Source organism: Arvicola amphibius, chromosome 14 (genome assembly GCF_903992535.2).
Source record: "Arvicola amphibius chromosome 14, mArvAmp1.2, whole genome shotgun sequence".
NCBI classification, from domain to species: Eukaryota; Metazoa; Chordata; class Mammalia; order Rodentia; family Cricetidae; genus Arvicola; species Arvicola amphibius.
The window spans coordinates 12,161,267-12,182,953 of record NC_052060.1 but is presented as its reverse complement, the minus strand read 5'-3'; the positions used below and the strand labels follow the sequence as shown (position 1 = coordinate 12,182,953).

Genomic DNA, 21,687 nt, shown 5'->3' with positions numbered 1-21,687 from the left:
GAAGGAGGAGATAGAAGCAGAACTTCTGAACAGAGAAAGAGTAAGCAGGAGGAGGAATTTGGGTTCCAGGAAGAAAACAAAGGCAGGACAGTAGGACATTCAGAATGAAAGAAAGATAAAATGCCCCAAGGCAAAACATAGATGAATAGAAACAGGTTAAATTAAGTTAAAAAGAGCTAGTGGGACAAGCCTAAGCTAAGGCCGAGCATTCATAATGAATAATGTGACTGCATGTCTTTATTTGGGAGGTGGTTGATGGTCTAAAGAAAATGCCAACTACAAATGCCTCTATAGGAGTTTTGATCTAAGCAGGAGAACAAAAGGCTGTAACTATCATGGTGAGGCCTGGTCCCACAATGATCCAGAAGCACCTGCCTCTAACATGTGAAATGAACTTGAAAGTGGTTTACATCTTCATGTAAAACCTGAATGCCTTCAATGACTAGAAAAGAACCCAGAGGAAAAATAACCCAGATGTTCTGGTGATGGTTATTAAACATATAATGTTTAAAGCAAATCTAAGCAAATGGGCCTACCTCGAACTAAAGAGAATGTCTGTGTCATGAAGGAAGTGATCAATAAATTAAAGGGAGACCATGCAGAAAGGAAGAAGTATTTGCTAAATATATATCTGATAAGGGTTAATGTCCAAAACACAAAAGGAATTTACATAAGTCAGTAGCAAGCCCCAAATAACCTACTTTTGATTGGCAAAGAAACCGAATTATAAACCAACAGGTGTATGGAAGGGTGCCCAATCACTAATCCTCAAAGAAGTACCCTATCCTATCCCCACCTCTTGAGATCTATCTTGTAGCATATGTTGACCTTGACCTCAGATTCTCTTGCCTCAGCTTCCTGAATACTGGAACTATAGATGAGAGCTATCATAACTAGCTGAAATACAAATCTAGACCTCAGTGAGCTAGTTCCTCCACTTCTTAGGAAAACCTTTACCAGACAGAAACGGGGTAAGAAACACTAATGAGGGGATGGAGAAAATTGGACCCCTGTCCATTGTTGATAGCGATGTACATTGACTACTACTGCCATTGTGGGAAACTTCATGGAAAGTCCCCCCGAAATCACCAATGCAACGCCCTGATGATCCAGCAACCACACATCTGAGCATGAGCCCAAAGGAAACGACAGTATCTTGAGAAGATGCCTGTATATACACACCCATTGAGATGCCGTCTGGAAGATCTCCCACCCAGAAATAATCTGAGTGCCATCAGTAGTTAGATGCATGAAGACCTTGGGGCACAAATACAGCATGGAGTATTCTCCAACCTTAAGAAGAAGGAAAGTCTACCATGTGCGACAACAAGAAGGAACCTGGAGGACATTATCCTAGGTGAAATAATATACAGAAAGACAAGTAATATGAGCTCAGCTATGTGTGCAATCTTAGAAGCAGAGAGGTAGTGGGAACCACCAGTAGCTGGTGGTAGAGGAATGGGGAATCATAAGGTATCAGCTTTTGCATATGAAGTGGATGAGTTCAAGGAACCTAATACTCAGGTATAGGTAATGACATCAGACATACAAAACCTGATGAGAGACCATGTTTTCATCACACACACACACACACACACACACACACACAGCATACAGATACACACTTGTGCACACAGACATAGGTACACATATTCACATGTCATCTATACAGACCTACACACATACAAAAATGTTAACTGGAATGGAAAGACATACTTGTTAACTCTACACAATCACTTTGCAGTGAATATCAAATACTCATGCATCTTAAATACAGGCTCTGGTCCTCATTGGTTACACCTCAACAGAGCTATCCTGCAGAGGGGAGGACAGGAAGAAGACTCAGAAGCAAGCAGGAAAATCTCTAATGCCATACAATGTGGGAGCATCAGATGTAAAATGTGTTTCATTTTTCAAAAACATTTCTCTCCCCATCCTACAGGTCTCCCCCATAAGTTACTCCAGGTTCGACATCTCACACTGGATTGGAGGCGTCACCTCTCAAACTCAGTCTTCCCCAGGGCCATTAGAACAGATTGCCCGGTCAGTGGTTTGTGCTCAAAAGAATGTCCACAGCAAGAGCCTGTACCCAAGCAAATGCGTGCTATAAATTACACGGACGTTATCCCCACCTTTAAGTGAGCACACATGTTCTCCCCAGCAGCACGCGTGTGCTCTTGCCAGCTGCCCCAGGCAGGGATTAGATATCAGCCTTGTCGCTGAGCCCAGGTGTGCTACCCCAGGCACTCTGGGATTCCTGATGAGCGGAACACTTCATAGTGGGACGCCTTCGGGGAGTCATGAAAACCACCAGCCTGCAATTCTGTTCGTCACAAGTGTTTCTGCCTCGGGGGTAGACAACCATGAAGCTAGCTGATGGGCCACACGTTTTAAATGTAGGTCTCACGCTCTCTGCCTTGAGAAATGAGGAGAGCTTTTCTTCGGACAAAGGGTTTCTTAAGGTGAGTGGAGCCTGGGCGTGCCGCCCAGGGGAGGCTTGCTTAGCTGTGTGACAGCACAGGGGAAAAGAATGTGACATTTATTGGTATCGGGTAATAATGTGTTTGCTACATCTGTGAAAGCGGAATGTTTCCCTCATCCATTCACTGGTAAATACAAGAAAGCATCGCCAGTTTTAGGGGACCTCTCAGAGGAATATTCTTCTGGATCTTCAAAAGCAGCCAGGTCTTGCCAGCTTCGACGAGTAATCCTCATTACTTTCCACTGACTGTAGAGTTCCCCCCTCTAGCACCTTACAGAAAGGCTGCAGAATGAGGCCTCTGGGGTTTGGATTCCAAGGGGCTGCTGGGAAGTAGCTTCTGCTATCCTGAGAGTCATCTGACAAAGCCCAAGCACTTGGGTTCTTTGCAAACACCCTGAACACTCACTGACAATAAAACCACACCGTTTTTCTAAATAAGAAAAGAAGACAGGTTTTGGAGGCTGGCAGGCCCAGATTCTGCTGTATTCCCTTTGTGTCTGCTGTGTTAAGCACTAGCATGGATAACGTGAGATTGCTGGTGCTGGGAGAAAGTGGTCAGGAAAGAAACTGTGGGCTGAACAGAGTCCTGCCGTGGCTCTAGATAGCATCTTCCCTTTGCTCATTAGCAAATTAGTCTAAAAATAACTTGATTTCATATTGTCTAATCACCCTTCCAAGTGTCCTCTTGCTTTCTCCTTCATTTTAAGTCTTAACTCATTCAGATAAAAAAATGAAAACTTTCCCTTGTTGAGAAGATCGATCACACCTGGCTTGTGGTGACCTTTCTATCTGATCACACCTGGCTTGGGGTGACCTCTCTGACTGATTACACCTGGCTTGGGGTGACCTCTCTGGCTGATCACACCTAGTTTGGGGTGACTCTCTGGCTGATCACACCTGGCTTGGGGTGACCTACCTGACTGATCACACCCGGCTTGGAGTGACCTCTCTGGCTGATCACACCTGGCTTGGGGTGACCTCTCTGCTGCTTCTGGAACACACACACACACACACACACACACACACACACACACACACACACATCTCCTCTTTTTCCCTCCCGTCCTTACTCCACCTCACAGGCTTTCCCTGTTGCCTAGATGTTCTTTCCTCTTCTCTTTTCTCAGCAACCCACACTCAAGTTAGAAGTTACCGCCTCTAAACCGTCTCCGACCACACTCTGCCACCAATCATAACCAAGAAGGCTCTGAGGCATTCTGAGAGCAGCCTGTGGTGGCAATTCGCACAGTATAGTAATTGGGCATTTGTCTGTCTGTCTCTTTTTCCTAGTCGGTTCCTAAATATTGGGGCCTTATTCTTCAGTCCTGATCGCTTCCCTAGGAACTGTGGTGCCAGATACAATGGTAAACGTTCAGTGAATGTTTGTTAAATAACGAATATATGTAAAACTCCTAGAAGCTGCTCAACAAACATTTGTTAAATCAGTAATGTGTGTGGTGCTCTGAGCAGAACGCCAACACCACGGAGGAGCTTAACATCACAGGTTGTGACTGTGCAGTGGCGGGCCATGAGAAGGCCACACCCAGAGGTCACTTGAATGACTGACATCAAGATTCAAACACATCATGCTGCCTCTCTGCTATGACTGAAAACCGAATCTGTGGTAAACAGTGGCCATTTGAGAAACTGTCATTGTCCAAACTTCTGTTTATTTTAAAGTCCAAGGTATAGGGGTCTTGGTGCCTTTTCTAAGTTCTCTTTTCTCCAAAGGACAACATGTAGCTATGTCTTGTCATGCAAGAGAGCTATGTGTAGCTGTCAGTACTACCACATGTTCCCACATCCCTCATTCACCATCCTACACGCCTCTGCCTCAAGTTACTTGGAGTTTGACATCTCTCTTACACAGGATGTAGGCCATCAGCTCTCAATCTCGTGCTCCCATGAAGCTGTCAGAACAGATGCCAGGGTCGGCGGTTTGCACTCTGCAGAGCTCTCACGGGGGAAGCCTGCACATAGCGAGGGCCGCTCACTGTCTTTCTGACAGATGAAAATATGAGGCCTGGAGACACTGACCGGCATGGGATTGCACACAGTACTCTTGGGAAGGGATGTCCAAAGAGAACTAGTAGTGTCGTGTCTCCTCCCGTATTGTGCTCAGAGCACTTCACGCATAGTGCTCATGCCCCCCCCCCATCCTTCCCTCCTTCATTGCGCTCGGAGAACTTCCTGCACAGTGCTAAGATGATTTGACCTCTACGTTTAGAGGACAAATGGGATGTGAGGATCTGCACTATGACATGGCCTGGTCAAGGCTCACCTGTGTTTGTTTTCTTGAGGGAGCCCAAGTTAAAGGCTTCATTTCTACTTCATGAGAACTCAAAAAGGCTTGCTTCTTTGTTAAATTTTAAAATGGTATTTTTTTGTTTGTGTGCACGTGTGTACGCGCGCGCGCGCGCGCGCGCGCACACACACACACACACACACACACACGCATAGGTGGTGGTCAGAAGACAACCATGTGGGATCCTGGCCATTGAACTTGGGTCATCAGGCTTGGCAGCATGATCCCAGAAAGATTTTTTTCCTCTGGTGACTGAGTATTTATAGCAGTGCCCCTGAAAGTCAGAGAACGTCTGTCATAGGCACACCCTCTCTGGGTAGTGACACCTTCTGTAAGGACCAAAATCGACAGGACCTTATTGCATGTCATTTAACCCCACCAAGCTATAGTCAACTACTACTATTAAATTAATTCTGCGTTCGCATAGGGGTAACGCCCACCTTCCATCTGCTTCCCCAGAGTGCCACTGTTATTCCTAAATGTAGCTGACAAACACTCGAAATGCTCAGTTACTGTAGAGTGTGGGTTAAACCGATGAGCATTAGGCAGCGTGAAAACCAGACAGCAAAATGATGGTGGAAGGGGGAGAGAGAGAGAAGGGAGGGAGCATCTCTAGTCCTGGTTTAGTCCTGGCCAACCGCTGTCACTGTACTCTGAAGCTACCCCTGCCCAACACTTCCATTCTGTGTGCCGGACATTTGGCTCCAGGAAGCTGTCCAAACCCATACCCACATGCTGGCTGTGTGTGTCTTCAGGGTCCACACAATCAGCTGTAGTCAATCCTGAGTGTCCTCCCTGCATCTAGACTGAGTAATTCGACTTGAGGGTTCAGGCAAATCAGATGAACACCCATAAACTAGAGTGATAACCACTTCCTGTAAAGCGGAACTAATTAGCAATTATAATAACAAGAGAGCAGTCAAAATAACAGCCCATGTTTATCCAGTAAATCATTTGAGGTGAGCCACCGATGCCACCTGAGGATTCTCCTTCTGGTTTAATGAGGAACGAAAGCCCCAAGTTCATCATAAACAACAAACAGGGCTAAGCCACAAAGACTTGCTAGAAAAGGGGAAGTCTGAAAAGATACGAAACGTGTGGGGGTTCCTGGGAAGGAAATAGCCACCTCCATGGTCTCCTATGGAGACCTGCTCAGCCAGTGCCCATGTCATAGGATGTCAGTCCAGGCCCTTGATTCTGCCCTGGGATTTCCACAGTAATAAGCTTTTTATTTTTCTAATGATTGTTAGGTTGACGACTCTCTGGCTGCCTCTTTCTTTCTCCCAGAAATCAAGCCACACACCTCTACAGATGTTTCCAGAGAGTTGCTAAGCAATGGGTGCCGTGACCTTGCAACTCTCACGGAACTGCTGCAAGCAAAGCCTTCCTGCCGCCATCTTGCTCAGGTCCAAGATGGCCTGGCATTAGAGCTAGGTTTTTGTTGTTTTTGAGACAGGGTCTCTCTATGCAGTCCTGGAGCTCACTATAGAAACCAGGATGGCCTGGAACTCATGGAGATGTTTCCAGCTGCTGGGATTTAAGGTTTGTATCACCATGCCCAGCCATAGCTAGACTTTTACCGGTCCCTTCCTAACTTCCAGGATGTATATGGGGTCAAATGGTATGGAACTTGCCCGCCTGAAAGCAACCCTTTTGTTTCCCTAGAAATGAAAGGTCTGACTCTCCCTTCCAGGGAGTGGCTCAAAGCTCTCAGTCTTTTAATCTGAGGGAAACTGGGGCCATCTAAAGCATTTTCTCTCAAGGTCCCCGTCATGTTACCTGTGATGGTTATGTCAGCTAATGAAGCTCTCTTCCTGAGACCGGAAGACCAGCGTTCCCACTCCAGGCCAGGATGCCGTAATTCTACCAATAAAACTCATATATAGGGCAATGCATCTCAGTTTTCCTTCTACACCTACAAGGCCTGCATGTGTTACTATTATTTCCTAGGCCTTGGTAACTCGAAGGTGTCCTGATGGATACTAATTAGTATGATTTTAAGTGATTGCATTTTCATAAAGTCAGTCTTATCACAGTGGTCTCTCTACCTCCGCAGAGCTCGTCAAGCCTTTAGCACCGATATTCGTAAAGAATGCCACAGAGGCATTTGTGCTGGGTGCAGTCCGCTGAATTTACGGCTGAACTGGTTAAAAACAGTTGAGCAGAGAGTTATGGAGGCACACACCTGTAATTCTAGCACCTGAGAGGCTGGTGCAGGAAGAATTTCAAGTTCAAGGGTGGGTTGAGCTTTGCAGCAAGGCCTTGTTGCAAACAAACAAAACAACCGCAAAAGGCGAACAAAAGCCCCTAGCCCTTGGCAATTTCACATGGCCAGTCCTAATGTCATTCAGCATTTCCAGACTAGCTTGACTGCAGAAATCTTTCAGGAGAAAGGTTAGAAGTCACCTTGGGAAGTACTGTCTTAGCTTCTGCGTACAAACACTACTGAGTACCCAAGTCATGTGTGTTACTTAGGCCCACATGATGCTCACATTCAACTAGACACTGGGCTGAGGTTTTTAAAAAGAGGAGGGGGGAATCCCACCAGGCCTTGAGACCGAGTTTCCATGAAGAACGGTGTCATTATAGTTGGGATCGAATGTCCTCCACAGGGCTGTGTGTTTGAACCTGTGGTCTACAGTTGGTTTTCTGTTTGGGGAGGCTGTGAGGTTTGACTGGTAGCTCACTGCGGAAGGCCATTAAAGTTCTCTTCTACTTTTCCTTCAAAGAGTGACTATACTATACTCTAATACTCTAAGTTCCCACTGCCATGGACCAAACTGTGGCAGCCATCATGCCTTCCATGCCGTGATGGAAACTGAGTCAAAAATAAATGTCTTCTTCAAGTTGCTTTCATCAAGGGTTTTGTCAGAGTGATGGCAAAAGTAACTAATACGAGTGGCCAGATACGGCATTTTCTAACCGGGGAGGGGGCAAGACATTACCATATAGGGTTACAACTGCTGCAGCCTTAAACAGAAATTCTTTAATTGTACAACTGCTTTCAAATTTAGTTTTAATATTTATTTATTTATTTATTTATTTATTTATTTATTTATTATGTATACAATATTCTGTCTGTGTGTATGCCTGCAGGCCAGAAGAGGGCACCAGACCCTATTACAAATGGTTGTAAGCCACAATGTGGTTGCTGGGAGTTGAACTCAGGACCTTCGGAAGAGCAGGCAATGCTCTTAACCTCTGAGCCATCTCTCCAGCCCCTCAAATTTAGTTTTAACAACAAAAGCATCCAATAGGAAAAGCCGAGTATAAAAGAGTTCCTCATTATTAACAACTATTTAAATTATTTATAGTTGGCTTTAAAAGCAAAGAAACTAAAAGGAAAATAGTCCCAGTGATTAATCCACAGATGACTTTGTTTTTTTAATGATTATTTTCAACATTTCCTTAGATATTACAATTGTATTTCACAGTGAAACAAAACCAGACATTACATGGGATGGTAAAATGGGGGTACTATGAAGCAGGAAATGGGAAAACCAGGGGCCCTTTAAATGGGGAGAAGGGAGGAGGTTAATACAAAGGGAGAGGGAGGGAGGAGAGATAAATAACACTAAGGATAGTTTTTAAAACCATAGTGAAACATATTATTTTTATAAGTTTACTTAAACACACACATACACACAGGAGTTATTCACATGGGGTGAGACTACTTCAACAGACACAGACTAACAAGAACCCTGTGCTAGGCCTGGGAAACCTCCTTTTGATTCCTGGTCATGAGAGTCCAAGGGACTCCAAAAAAGTATAGTCAGTTTCCATTGCCCTTAATGCCTTCCAGAAAAGGATGTGGGATCCTGTTGCTGAAGACACCACACACTTTGGACATAGGACTTGGAGGAACCATGTTGGAGCTGACCCAGAAGCCCCTCCCCGAGGACTAGCTCTCCTAGCCACGGAAGGTGCAAGACAGGCTGCCAAGGAAGAAAAGCAACCAGTAGTCCTACCAGGGGTAAAGCCTGGGAACTGCAGCCATGACGCACCCAGCAAGATATCTCCAATGGTGCAATCACGACATCATTAACTTGAGGCTAGTCAGCAGCTCTCTGAATGGACCTAAGGCCCCCTCAATAGGAAGGAATTCATGTGGGATTGCTGTAAATCCAACCAGCCACCAATAGCTAAAAAAGCCATAGATCCTAGGGAAGAACCTATTACTTCCATTTCCCAAAGCCATTAGATATAATGTCTAGCTGTATTCTAGATACTTATTCTTATACCCACAGATAGATACACGTAGCTATCACTCAGAAAAGACACTTTTTTCCTTTCTTTTTTCTTTTTTCTTTCTTTTTTAGCAGGTGGAGACCTCTTCAGAGATCCACAACTGGTCAAAATGCAGAGGATACATTGTTCATTTTGTGTTTGAGCCCATACGGGACTATCCTCTGAGACAATCCCAATGCTTCTGTTCCTGTCTTTCCAGGTGGGAGAGAAACATCAAAGAAAAGACAGCCAGGCATGACCATGCTAAGACCTCCCAGCCTCCTCATTAATCTGGGCAGAGTTGAAGACCTGTGATATTAAATTTGCCAATTTTATTGGGTTAAGAACACCAATGGCATTAATAAAGTACCCCTTTGGAAGTATTAATGAGTTTCTAGAGAAGATTAACTGAACCAGGTAAGATCAGCTTTTAATGTGAATGGCATCATCCTATGAGTTGGGGTCTTAGACTGAATTACAAAGGAGAAAGTTGGGTGAGTACCGGCGTTCTTCTCTCTCTCCTTGCTGGTGTCCTGAGATATGAGCAAGCCCCAGCATGTGTTCCTGTAGTCACGGGGCCATCTAGCATGTGCCTTCCTGACCTAAACAACCACCCATATGATGTGGGAGAGTCTTCTGTTTGTGTTGATTTCATTCGTTAATAAAGAAACTGCCTTGGCCCATTTAATAGGCCAGCCCTTAGGTGGGTGGAGTAGACAGAACAGAAAGAAGGAAGTGAGGTAGATGGCTCAGACAGTCGCCATGCCTCTCCTCTCTGAGCCAGATGTGATGAAGCTCCGGCCCAAGATGGACATACGCTAGAATCTTCCTGGTAAGCTACCACCTCGTGGTGCTACATAGATTATTAGATATGGGTTAAAGCAAGATATGTGAGAATTAGCTAATAAGAGTCTGAAACTAATGGGCCAGACAGTGTTTAAATGAATACAGTTTGTGTGTTGTTATTTCGGGTGAAAAGCTAGCTGGATGGGACGAAAAGCAAGCCTGCCCACCTCCTCACTACAGAATGGCACCCAACGTGGGCCTTGAACCCACGACCCTGAGACTCATGCTCTACCGACTGAGCTATCAGGGTAGCCAGGAGCCGGGTGGGAATGCTGCCCGCAGCTCATCACTACACCCATAGCTAAGGAAGTGATTGAATCTAGAGACGAGCCGGTCATTTCCATTTCTCTAAACCATTCATTATAATTTCTAACTGCAGTCTAAACACCTATCCTTAGACCCACAGAGAAGTGCAGCCCTTGCTACAGTAGACTCTGTTGCCCCGAACCGTGAGCCAAAATTAATCCTTCCTCCCTCAAATATCAGCTCCCAAAGATGAGAAAAGTCACTAGTGAGAGACCCAAAGGAAAAGTGCTACTCACATGGGTTCCAAAACCGACAGGCATTCCCAGCACACAATGACCCATGTGTGTACATTTAAAGTATGTGTGCCCATGTTCATGTGTGTGCACATGCTTGTGTAGGAGTGTGTATACACGTTCGTGCAAGGCTGAAGTCAGTGTTGGGTGTCTTCCTCCACTGTCACTCACCTGGCTCTTGGAGGCAGAGCCTTTCCAAACCTGGAGCTCACAGCTTGGGAGGAAGACCAGCTGTAGGGGTCCTCCCATCTCCACCTCCTCCGTGCTAGGGTTACAGGTGTGCAGAGCCTCGCTTAGCTTCTTGTGTGGGTTCTGGGTATCAGATCAGGTCCTTGTTCTGACATAGCGAGAACTTTTCCATCTGAGTTACCTCCTCCGCTGCCAAGAGCTCTTTTCTAAAGCCTCTAAGTCTTTTCTTTGATACAGCCACGCTCTTTACATATGATGATTAGCTGTCTCGGCAAGGCCTTAAACACTGAATCTTAATGCTTCAAAATACTGTGCACTCACAAGGAGAAGTGACAGCAGAAAGCATTAGTCACGGGAATGCACTGTCACAACTAGGACTCAGAATAGCTTTGCAGGTTCATTTGGCACCTGGCTGGCATTCATAAAGCTGTTGCCATGGAAAGTGTTCTTCTTATTCTTACTTAGGACACTGCTGCAGCCGTTGTAGGATGCTGGTGGAGGATGACCTGGTCACCCTGTACAGGACTTCCTTTGCCCATGCTGTTGGGCAAAGCCTGGCCTGTGGTACAGTCTCAATACAGTAGCTCCACAGGGCTATTCAGAGAGGCTTAGCTAATGGAAGACGACCCTTTCCCCTCAGGCCTCAGTGGGGAATTATAGAGGCCTAATTCCCTCTCTACACCCTGTCTCACTCTCCAATGCTACCTAGGTCACAAGCTCTGGACCAACAGTGATTGGCAAACCCATCTCATATGATCCTTGTACACCGTCCCTGTGAGGTGGCCAACTTCACCAGTACCAGACGGAGCTCCTCTGCAGGGGAGCCCCACAGACCTGGCCCCAAGGTGATGGTGTCTGTGGTAGTTGTTGGGGGTGGCGCTTGGCTGCCTTTTTCTATCATTCTACAAGGTTACATTAAAGATATTAGATGAAGTCATCTGGTCTAAAGCCAATAGAAGGACAGCAAGACTTTCCCTTTGATAGTGGCTTCTCTTTAACTGAAAAGACGGTCACCAAAACATGACCTGTCTTCAAAGAAAAGAAGGAAGGAATGGGAAATAGGTTCTCTGAACAGGTAGAAGCTAAAACCAAAGACCAGTTTCCGGCTTGGAGCGATTCCTCAGCCAACTCTCCCTCCACAGGGTTCTCCATCAGGACCTGTCTGGAAATGTCCCAGACTTTAAGGGAGTTTGACTGAGGCTGTTCTTGGGTTTACAGCATGCTCCTTTCTACACTGCATAGTGCTTGATTTTAAAAATTATTATTTTTTTTTTAGACAGGGTTCAGGCTGGCATTAAACTCATGGTAGATCCTTGCTTTGGCCTCTTGAATACTGTGATTGCAGATAGGAGCCACCATGTCTATCCCTGCTTGATGTTTATTTGACTTCCCCTCCCCCAACACACACACACTTTACAGTACTTTATGTAGAGTGTGCCAACCACCACAAAGAGTGAGCATCCCTGTGCTGTTCTGTTCTGCTCCTGGAGCCTGGAGCCTTTTGGCAAAAGAAAGGATCCATCGTCAAACACAAGGCAGGAATGACTATTGGGTCCTTGAACTCAAGGCGAGTTTCCTAGCTATAGAATGTTGACTGCTATCTCAGGTGTAGGGAAGTAGAGGGCAGCTCCAAGAGCTGGGGCCCATGTCAAGGTGAAGAAGGAAGAGGCCGGAAAGAAGGGGGCTGTGCTGTCATGGAAACCAAAGAAGGAGTGTTTCTAGGAGGTCATCGGGCATCTGTATTAAGAGCTGTTGTAAAGGCAAGTAAGAGAAGAAGAGAAGAGCAATCCCTGGACACGACAACATGCCGTGACAGGAACACTGACAGATGTAATATCTCGGTCCAGTGAGGATGAACAATCCCACTGGGGGCGTCACAACTGAACAGGTAGCTGGCAGTGAGGGATTGGTAAGTGCTTTATCAAGTTCAGGTCGTGTAATTCTCACACGATCCTATAGTGTTAGCTCAGAGATGGCACCCAGAGCAAGAGCCCAGGCACAAAGAGGATAAGAAGCCCATCCAAGGCCACATAGCAAGAAAGTAGTGTACCCGGGAATGAACAGGCAGGCTAGTGCCGCTCTGTGTTCAGAACCCCCAAGACACCAATCAGTTCAATCCCTGGTGTAGGAGGTCCTTCTGTTTATGTGTTGCTTTCATTGGTTAATGAATAAAAAAAAAAACTGCCTTGGCCTTTTGATATAGGGCAGAAATTAGGTAGGTGGGAAAAACAGAACTGAATGCTGGGAGAAAGAAAGCAGAGTGAGAGAAATGGCATGGAGCTGCCAGAGACAAACATGCTGAATCTTTCCCAGTAAGCCACTGCCATATGGCAATATACAGATTAATAGAAATGGGTTAAATCATGATCTGAGAGTTAACCAATAAGAGGCTAGAACTAATGGGCCAAGCAGTGATTTAATTAATACAGTTGCTGTGTGATTATTTGGGGACTAAGCTAGCCGGGCATCTGGGATGAACAAGCAGGCCCTCACCCCGCCACAAATCCCTGTAGACCAGCCTTGCAGTAAGTTTGCTAAGGAGGGAAAGAGCAGGATGATGTAGGCAGCCAGAGCCGTTAGGAGGCTGAGAGACAGGTTTTGCCTTTAAGATGGAAAATCCTGATGTCCAGTCTGTGTGCCGATTGGGGGATAGGAGTACGGGGAAGACGAATGGTGACAGCTAGAGAAAGTGGCATGAGCTGGGAGATGGGACAGACAGGGAGCCTGTGGAAATGACCTTTGCTAGCGCTGGGCAAACCTGCACCCAGATGTCCGGTCTGAGGGCAGAGAAAGGGCATCCATGAATGTGGCAGCTGGAAACGAAGAGGAAAAGGAGTATCTGTCAGCTCATTTCCATTTCCTCAGTGAAGGACGACATCTGACAGTTAGCTGAGACCAAGGTGATGGGAAGGCAGGGTTTGGACAGAGGACCAAAGAGAGACGAGATGTGAGGAGTGACCATTCTGGGAGCAGGAGAGAGAAGAAAGCCCAGCAAGGAACCAGGATGGCTAGAGAAAAGACGCCATTTGATACCCCAGAGCTTACTGACACTGTTTCTCAAGTCTTCTCTACTATTGTTCCATGAAATGCTTCATTTCAAATCTACATAGAAAGAAAGGAAACTTTTTTCTCCTCTACTGCCGTGCTGGGACTACGGAAACGTGCTGGATACGGTGCCATGGTAAATCCTGAAGGATGCTAGGCTCAGGATCTCAAAGGGTAAATATGAAGGCAAACAGAACACCTGCTTCTTACCCGTGGAAAGCCAAGCCTTTGGCTTCATTTTTATCAAGACCCACCCACTGCTATTTTAAACACTTGTTAAAGAGGAATGTGGCAAAGCTGATCTCAGTGAAGTTTATGTCCATCGGGATTGAACCTCTGCCCTTTGGCTGGGCCATCCCAGGCTTGAGCAGATCTGCTTTGCATGGCACTGTGAGGCACCCAGAGAGACTATCGAGTGTGCATCACTGGGCCCACTCCAGTTCGGAAGACCTGGAGGGGACTGAGAATGTGCTCTTGCACCAGCTCCAGGGTGCTGCTGCTGCGGGTCACACTTGGGATATTGGGGTGACCGTGGCAAGGTGTGTGGTTTCAAGTCTACCCAGTTCAACATCTCTAGGGACAGAGAGTTCTCACAGAGAAAAGACTAAAAAGAAGATATCTCTGATCCTGTAAAACCTAGAACATTCTAGACAAAGTCTAGGTTCTTCTCGGAATGGTCCTGACCCTCCCTCCATCCAAGTCACTGTTTTTCTTCAACAAACATAGGGAAGGAACAATTCAGTTAAGAGCAGGGACCCACTGAGTGCCAAGTCTACAGGATGTAGAAGTTTGTCCTTTATCAGATCAGGTAGCTCTCACATTATCCCTAAAGGTCAGGAAACTACGAACACCCAATTTACTGATGAGGAATAAGAACAAAGACATCGAATGGCTTGCTTAGGTCACACAGCAAGGAAGTGGAGAGAGAGACAAGTCAGACTAACTCCAGTGTTTTTCCATTTTTTTCATATATCAGGAGTAAACACAAATGAAGCTTTGGATGCTCAGACCCAAAGATCCCTGATGCTTGAGTAAAGCAGTTTTCTTAGAGCAGCACAGCTTTTTATCTAAGATCACTAGTGTTACAGGATGTTGAAATGTCCTTTCCCGTGACTCTTTAATTGCATGGCCTTGGAGAAGTTACACAGTTTATTTTAGTTGTCTGAAGGGTACACAGATGCAAAGTCCCAGCTCTGGGAGTGTGTGCTGTGTTTTTGTTTGTTTTTGTTTTTGTTTTGTTTTCATTATGCTTACCGTCTGTGGTAGTTTGTATTGGCCCAATATCTCACAGGGAATGACACTATTTGGACCTGTGGCTGTGCTGGAGTGGGTGTGGCCTTGCTGGAGGAAGTGCATCATTGTGGGGCGGGATTTGAGGTTGCCTATGCTCAGGATACTGCCAGTGTCTCAGATCACTTCCTGTTGCCTGCAAGATGTATGGCTCTCAGTTACTTCTCTATAACTATCGCCATGTCCCACCATGGTGATAAGGGACTGAATCTCTGAACTCTAAGTGAGCCACTCCAATTAAATGTTTTTCTTTATAAGAATTCCAGTGGTCATGATGTCTCTTCACAGCAATAGAAACCCTAAGATACCATCTGTTGAGCAACTACTGGAACAGTGGAGAGCCTGATTCTGGTCTTCAGTCTCGCTCCCTGTCAGCCAGCCAGGGAGTCTTCTGCCATGGCAGTCACCAGTCACTGAGGAAGGGAGTTTTTGCCAGCACTGAGTTTGGTTCTGTTTTAGTGGCAGGAGATGAAGCCAGTTGGTTAGAAGGAGAACTATCTTTATAACTCAGCAGAGAGCATGAGTCAGGAACGTGTGGGCTCCCAGCATGTGCTGTCAGGCAATAATTGTGCCTCCATCTCTGCAGCTATGAAATGGAGATCATTAGGCATGTGAGGCAATTGAGCCAAGTGACCAGTACTGAATGTCTGGTCCTTGGCTCATACTCTAACTGTGTTCTGGTGGGTGTTTCTTTTATTGTGGGATCCTGTGTAAGAAAGCTGTGACCTTACTGTCAACTTTGGATGGGACAGAGTATAAGATGTTCCTCCCACAAGGCAGCCTTCTTTTTAAAAAGTTACATAAACTATGATAAGTACAAACACTTAAAAACAAGGGCATTAAAAATAATGCCTTGACACGTCTACATTAACTCTGTGGAAAAGACCAAAGGCCCAGGAAAAATATTCTTGGTTCTTTTTACTTGACCAAAGATAATAAGACATATTATAGTCCCTCACTGTACTTGTCTTTGCTTAAGCTAACTGTAAATGTCACCTCATGTTTTGCTTGCTTTCATAATAAAAATAATTGGCAGTATTCAAGCTCAAACACCCCGAGTTCCTTGCTTATCCCATAGATCACATCTTTGGAATATCCTTCGCGCCTTGGAGACTCAGTTTCCCTGGTTGCAGGGTGGGTGGATGTTTGTCATCAACACTGTGTCATCAGAAGGTATAGATGCTGACCTGTGCACACAGTAGGACTTCCCAAAGCCTACATGGAAGCCCCTTGCCTCAGTGTCTGGACAATGATGTTATGATGGTTATCAGACACAGATGTTTCTCAAATCTCATTCTCAGACCCCCAGGTTTAGAGAATGACAGTCTCATAGTCACAGGCAGGAGTGAAAGGCTGACCAACTTGACTTTTGTGGTTTTTCCTTAAAAAAAAAAAACCCTCTGTGGCTAGAGTGTTGTTAAAATAGATTGTCTTGAGGAGAGAGGAGATGGTTCAGTGGATAAGTGCACTGTCCATGAAAGCAAGAGGACCTGAATTCAAACCTCCAGCACCCATGTACAAATAAGGCATTGCCAGGTGTGCCCATAATCCAAGAATTGGGGAAAGAGACAAGCAGATGTCTCAGGAGCTCGCTGACCAGCCAGCCTATCAGGAAAAAAAAATGAGCCTTGGGCTCAGTAGGAGACTGTTCTAGTTTGCTGTCTACTTCACCAAAAGCAACATGGCAGTGGTACTGCGTACTATAGCTTACAGTCTGTCTTAAAGGGAAGTCAGGGCAGGAACCTGGAGGCAGAACTGAAGCAGAATCATAGAGGAACATTGCTTAGTAGCTTGCTCTTCATGGTTTACTCAGTTTGCTTTCTTACAAATGGTCAGCCCAGGACCATTTGTTCAGGAGTGGCACTGCCCATAGTGGTCTGGGACCTCCCACACAATCATTAATCAAGAGAATGTCCCATAGAATTGCTTAGAGGCAATATGATAAAGGCAATCTTACAATTGAGATTCCCTCTTCCTGGATGACTGTAGTATGTCTCAAGCTGACAAACAGGTACCCCACTTCTAATCATTGATAACCAGTGATATCATTTCTTAGCCTTTGGGTTAAGATCAAATGTAAAAGCCAAGGTCAAAAGTAATAGAGGAAAACACCCATTGGCCTTTGGTCTCTGCATGTCATGTTGTGTGCATGTGCACAGACAGACAGACAGACACACACACACACACACACACACAAGCTTGGTTCTTTAAAAGTCCTCAATGCCATCACTACAAGATCTGTTTCAAGGGCAGAAAAACCAATGGCCATGGAGTTGAAGATAGGTTTTTATGGCTAGCCAGTCACGTAATAGATATGTGAAATGAATATAGTAACGGGTAATCTCTGTAGAACACTAGGATGTGTTGGGTACATACTTATTACATGTCATTCATACAACCCGAGCAGTCATTTCCTGTCATCAGCCCCGTGTTACAGGTAGGGAAACTGAGACTTATAGAGGAAATCCCAAGTGTGCAGGCTATCAGCCCAGGCAGTCCACAGTCTGAGCCCAGATATGTGTCTACAGTGATAACTGTTCCCCTCTCCTGCACAAAAATGATCATGTCAGATCTTTAACGAGCAAAGTAGAATCACCAGGAACATACATTCATAAGCACATCTGACTGGGAACATAAAAGAGGCAGTTAAGGTACCTAGAAAAAGCCAGAAGGGACCTACTTCAAAGCTGAAGTGGCACAGGATCTGGCTGCTGAAGAAAGTGAGAGTCACCACAGTGGGCAGAGGTGGGGACACGCAGGTGTTCAGAAGGTACATAAGTAAGCATTCACGGGAGCCTACGACCCCGCAGCCTTCAGTTTAATTGGCTCCAAGAGACCAAAGTTGGACTCATCTTTTATTGTCTCTGTGGGGCTTGAAGAGTTAACCTCGTCAAAGCTGCTCCCTCTCACCGGGAAAGCTTGTATAGTGCTGCCGAGATTTTGTCTGGTTGTCTAGATGAATTCGTGGGGGAAATGGAAGGCCAGGACTCAAAGCAAGGCTCTGTGAGTCTCCTTTGCTCAAGCTTCTGTCGTCTATTTTAGCCACCTTCATGGGACAAAGAGACACCCATCCTTCTGTCCAGTAATCTCCTTCTTTGGGTGTCTTCATCCGTCCTATGATCTTCTATAATTTCAGAGAGAGAGGTTTCATGGAGCCCCAGGCTTTGGTGGTCCGCGGAAATCTACTTTGCTGGTATTTGTGATTTCTCGGTTCTGATCTCTCTACCTGTCTGGACATCCAGTCTTTCTCCCCTTCTCTTCTCCGCCTGCCCCTAAATGTCAGTGTTCTTCACCCCTGTGTCCCTGGCTGCTTCCTCCTCTTATGGGCTTTCCTTAGGAGACAGCCCCATGGAACCATTCCCTGCCGGCGAGCTGGTGACATTTAATCTTTACCCATGCCCCCTCCTAGTTTCTTCCCCGTGCTTTCTGTTCTTCTGAACATCAGCAAGATCTGATGGGTCCAGGGGAATCTCAAGCTCAGAACGCACCACACTTAAGGATCTTCTCTATCACATCCTTCTCCCTCATCTCACTCTTCCCCATCCAGGGCCAGGCAACTCATTCCAGGATCAGCCCTTCCCCTCCTCCTCTGCTCTTCTGCACCACCTGCCTCGTGCTTCATGAATCTAGTTCCCCTCCCAAGGTCTCTAATATAGTTCTCTCTCCCTTGTCCTTCTCATTCTGACAGCAACTGCCTCCCATCTATTCTCATTGCCTCCAGACTCCTGCCTACCTAAGGAGAAAATTCCGATCCCTCTGCTTGAGAATCTTTGCAGGCTGGTCATCATCAATAACCAATCCTGAGCTCCCAGCCTGCTAAATAAGGCGTCGTGTGACCTGGCGTCACCTCCCTGTCCCATTTCTCAGTACATCTCAGCGTTCACCTTGGGATGGTATGACAAAGTAGCAACCAGCTTTCCGTACTGCCCTGAGCTTTAGTTTGTCCTGTTCCTTCCATGTAGAGTGTCTTTCTCGCTTTATCTAATTTGGTCCCTACTAACTCACTTTTAAGAAGGAGCCCAGACATCTGGCTCAGGAAACCTTCCCCAAGGCACTGGGCAAGGAAGGGCACCCGCTGGCATCTGAGCCTATCATCCCATAACATAGGAACATCTTTGGGGATCTTATGATTATTAGACTCTACCCTTGTCAGCATTGATCGTCTTTGTTCCATTGTCTAAAGCAACACTCTGTAGAGAAGAGATACCCCAATATATTGCTCACTAGAACATAACACCTTCAGAGATAGAAATCTAACTTCTCTATCCTTAAATTTCAAGCAGCACTTGACAAAAGTTTCATGAATAAATGCTGGGGTCGTGGACAGCCTTGATGGAAGAAGAGTCTGGAACACACAGTTCCTCATGGACTAGGGCATTTTACCACCGGGGAGCATACATTCTGAGAGAGAGCTTTGAAGGGATTAAACTCTCTATTAAGGGAGCAATCTGCCAGGTCTCCCAAAAAAAAAAAAAAAAAATGGCAGGCCCTCCCATGAGCTCTGCCATGGGACTATTATTAATGAGAGGAACTATTATGGTTAAAGGGGATTATGACAAAGGGAGGGGATTGTTGGCACTGAGGGGGAATGCTGGGTCTCCGTGAGAGGGTTCTTTCTGTATATAGAGGAAAGTTCTTGACCCCACTTTCCACTGAGATGTTCGGTGTCCCCTCCCAGGCTGTCACCCTCAAGGTTTGTCCCTGTTTTTGCAAATGCAACATTTAAATGGTGAACAAGGCAACAATGGCCAACAAGAGGAGCCTCTGTTGACCCTCCTGGGGCTCTAAACCTTAGAGGGTGGAGGACTCATAGTTTGAACACCCACCTCTGGCTGATCCACCAGCAAAACCCGTCAGACTAGTTGTAGTGTATTATTAGAAAGCCCACACGCTGGTCTTTGGAACAACAGGGACACTTGTTTCATGGTTCCCATCCTGGGGACCTAAACTTGGGTGACAGGGGAGGAGGGCAGCGGTGGGAGCAGGAGTGAGCATCTCATAGGCTTTTCAGAGTGAGTGGGTTTAAATCTGCCCCACCCTTTATCCATATAGCTCCAGGGCCATGAACAAATGCCCGATTTCTCTGAGGTGACAATGAACCTTCACAAGGGGTGTGGAGATTCCAGATGCACACTGCAGTGAGTGTAAGGCAGGAGGAGAGGGGCTCACAAAATGCTAGTCCCCGCTACAGGCACTTCCTGAGGATATTCACACAGGCTGGGATGGAGATGGCTGCCATCTCTTGCTTCTCTAGGGCGCTGGCCCAGCACAGGGAGGAAGGGGTGCAGCCTAGACCCTCTCTGCTGATCCTGTGGAGCCCCATCCCCCCCCCGCCCCATCTTGCCAAACATGAGTGAGGGAGAGTTCTGTTTCAGGGAAAAGAATTTTCTAGGCTGTCTATGGGAAGTGATGTTCACTTGGTCTTTTTATAGACTTTTCATTGTTAATTGCTTTTCTTTCTACCTCACCCTTCTCTTTCTTTCTCTTCTTCCTTCCTTCCTTCCTTCCTTCCTTTTTTTCTCTCTCTCTCTTTCTTTCCTTCCTCCCTTCTTTCTTTCTTTCTTTAAAAAAACTGGAAAAGATGCATAGAAGTTGGAAGACTGGTCCTTCAAACAAGCCCTAGAACCAGCATGCTTGTCTTCCTAAAAACTGTAGAGCTGGGACTGACACTGAACTACCACCTACTTCAGTAAAACAAAAGCTCTGTTTTCCATCTCTTTTCAATAAGAAAGGACAATGATGTCCTGGGGGTAAAGGGAACTGGAATATACCCGAGGAGCAAAAGACGGCAGATGAGCTTATTTCTTTTCACTGTATTTTGTTTTCATTTCTGTGGTTTAGGCAGCAATAGACACCAGGCTCTCCCCTCCAGGTTCTCCTGGGAAAACAAGGGGCCCCATCTTCCAGCCAGGTCTTGGGTAGGGGTATTGATGTGAGTTTCTGGGTAGTACAGAGAAATTTTACCCACAGAAGAGCTGAGGCCTGCTTCCTCCTGGGAGTGTCCTGTGTTAAAGCCACCACCAGTCCCTGCCCTCCATCCTCTCTAGACAGCTCCACGCCACTGGGTTTCAGTGTGTCTGAACATCTCAGTAAAGTCCCCAGCGTGGTACACATAGTTTTCAGCCCACAGCTGCCCTAGCAGGATGATACAAGCTTCCACGATAAACCACCAACCAGAACCTTTGCTGAGTCTGAGCAGGTGCCTGAGAGACTGTATATGTGTGTGTGTGCTTTGAATTTGATTAACCTCTTCCTGACCCAATGCTGGATTAGATAAGGGTGCAAGTGTGGCCCTGTAGCACAGCCCAGACGTTCTCAGCACCTCCCTAAGACCCCATCCCTGTTCCTAATCTGAAGGAGGGATGGAGAGAGAGAGAGAGAGAGAGAGAGAGAGAGAGAGAGAGAGAGAGAGAGAGAGAGAGAGAGAGAGAGAGAGAGAGAGAGAGAGAGAGAGAGAGAGAACGGGCACATTACCTCCAGACGATGATCTGCCCCAAGGAAGCCATGCTGAGGGAAGAGTGGGGCGGGGTGAGTGGAGCTGCCTGCCGCTGCCCTCCTGGGCGCTCTGACTCACTAGGAGCACCTGTGTGCTGGCTTTAAATAGTGCAGGCCGGGAGGGGTGTATGCAGCCGTGGAAGGCTCAGGTATGAGGAAACAGCTCTGTGAAGCCAAGGCCCAGGAAGGCTTTCCGGGCCCAGATCTGAGAGAGGACGACCTCAGGGCTTGAATTCAGACAGGTCTTTAGCTTCCAGCTGCATAGGGAG

General features: G+C 46.3%; 1 protein-coding gene across 1 annotated transcript in view; it reads right to left on the bottom strand.

Moving 5' to 3' along the window:
- Positions 1 to 21,475, bottom strand: part of Vtcn1 (V-set domain containing T cell activation inhibitor 1) — a 66,756-nt gene extending 45,281 nt beyond the window's left edge. The window contains exon 1 of the mRNA XM_038311796.1: positions 21,398 to 21,475. Within this exon, the coding sequence (XP_038167724.1) occupies positions 21,398 to 21,429 (32 nt within the window). The 5' untranslated portion in view covers positions 21,430 to 21,475. The remainder of the gene's footprint in view (positions 1 to 21,397) is intronic.
- Positions 21,476 to 21,687: the final 212 nt, after the last annotated feature.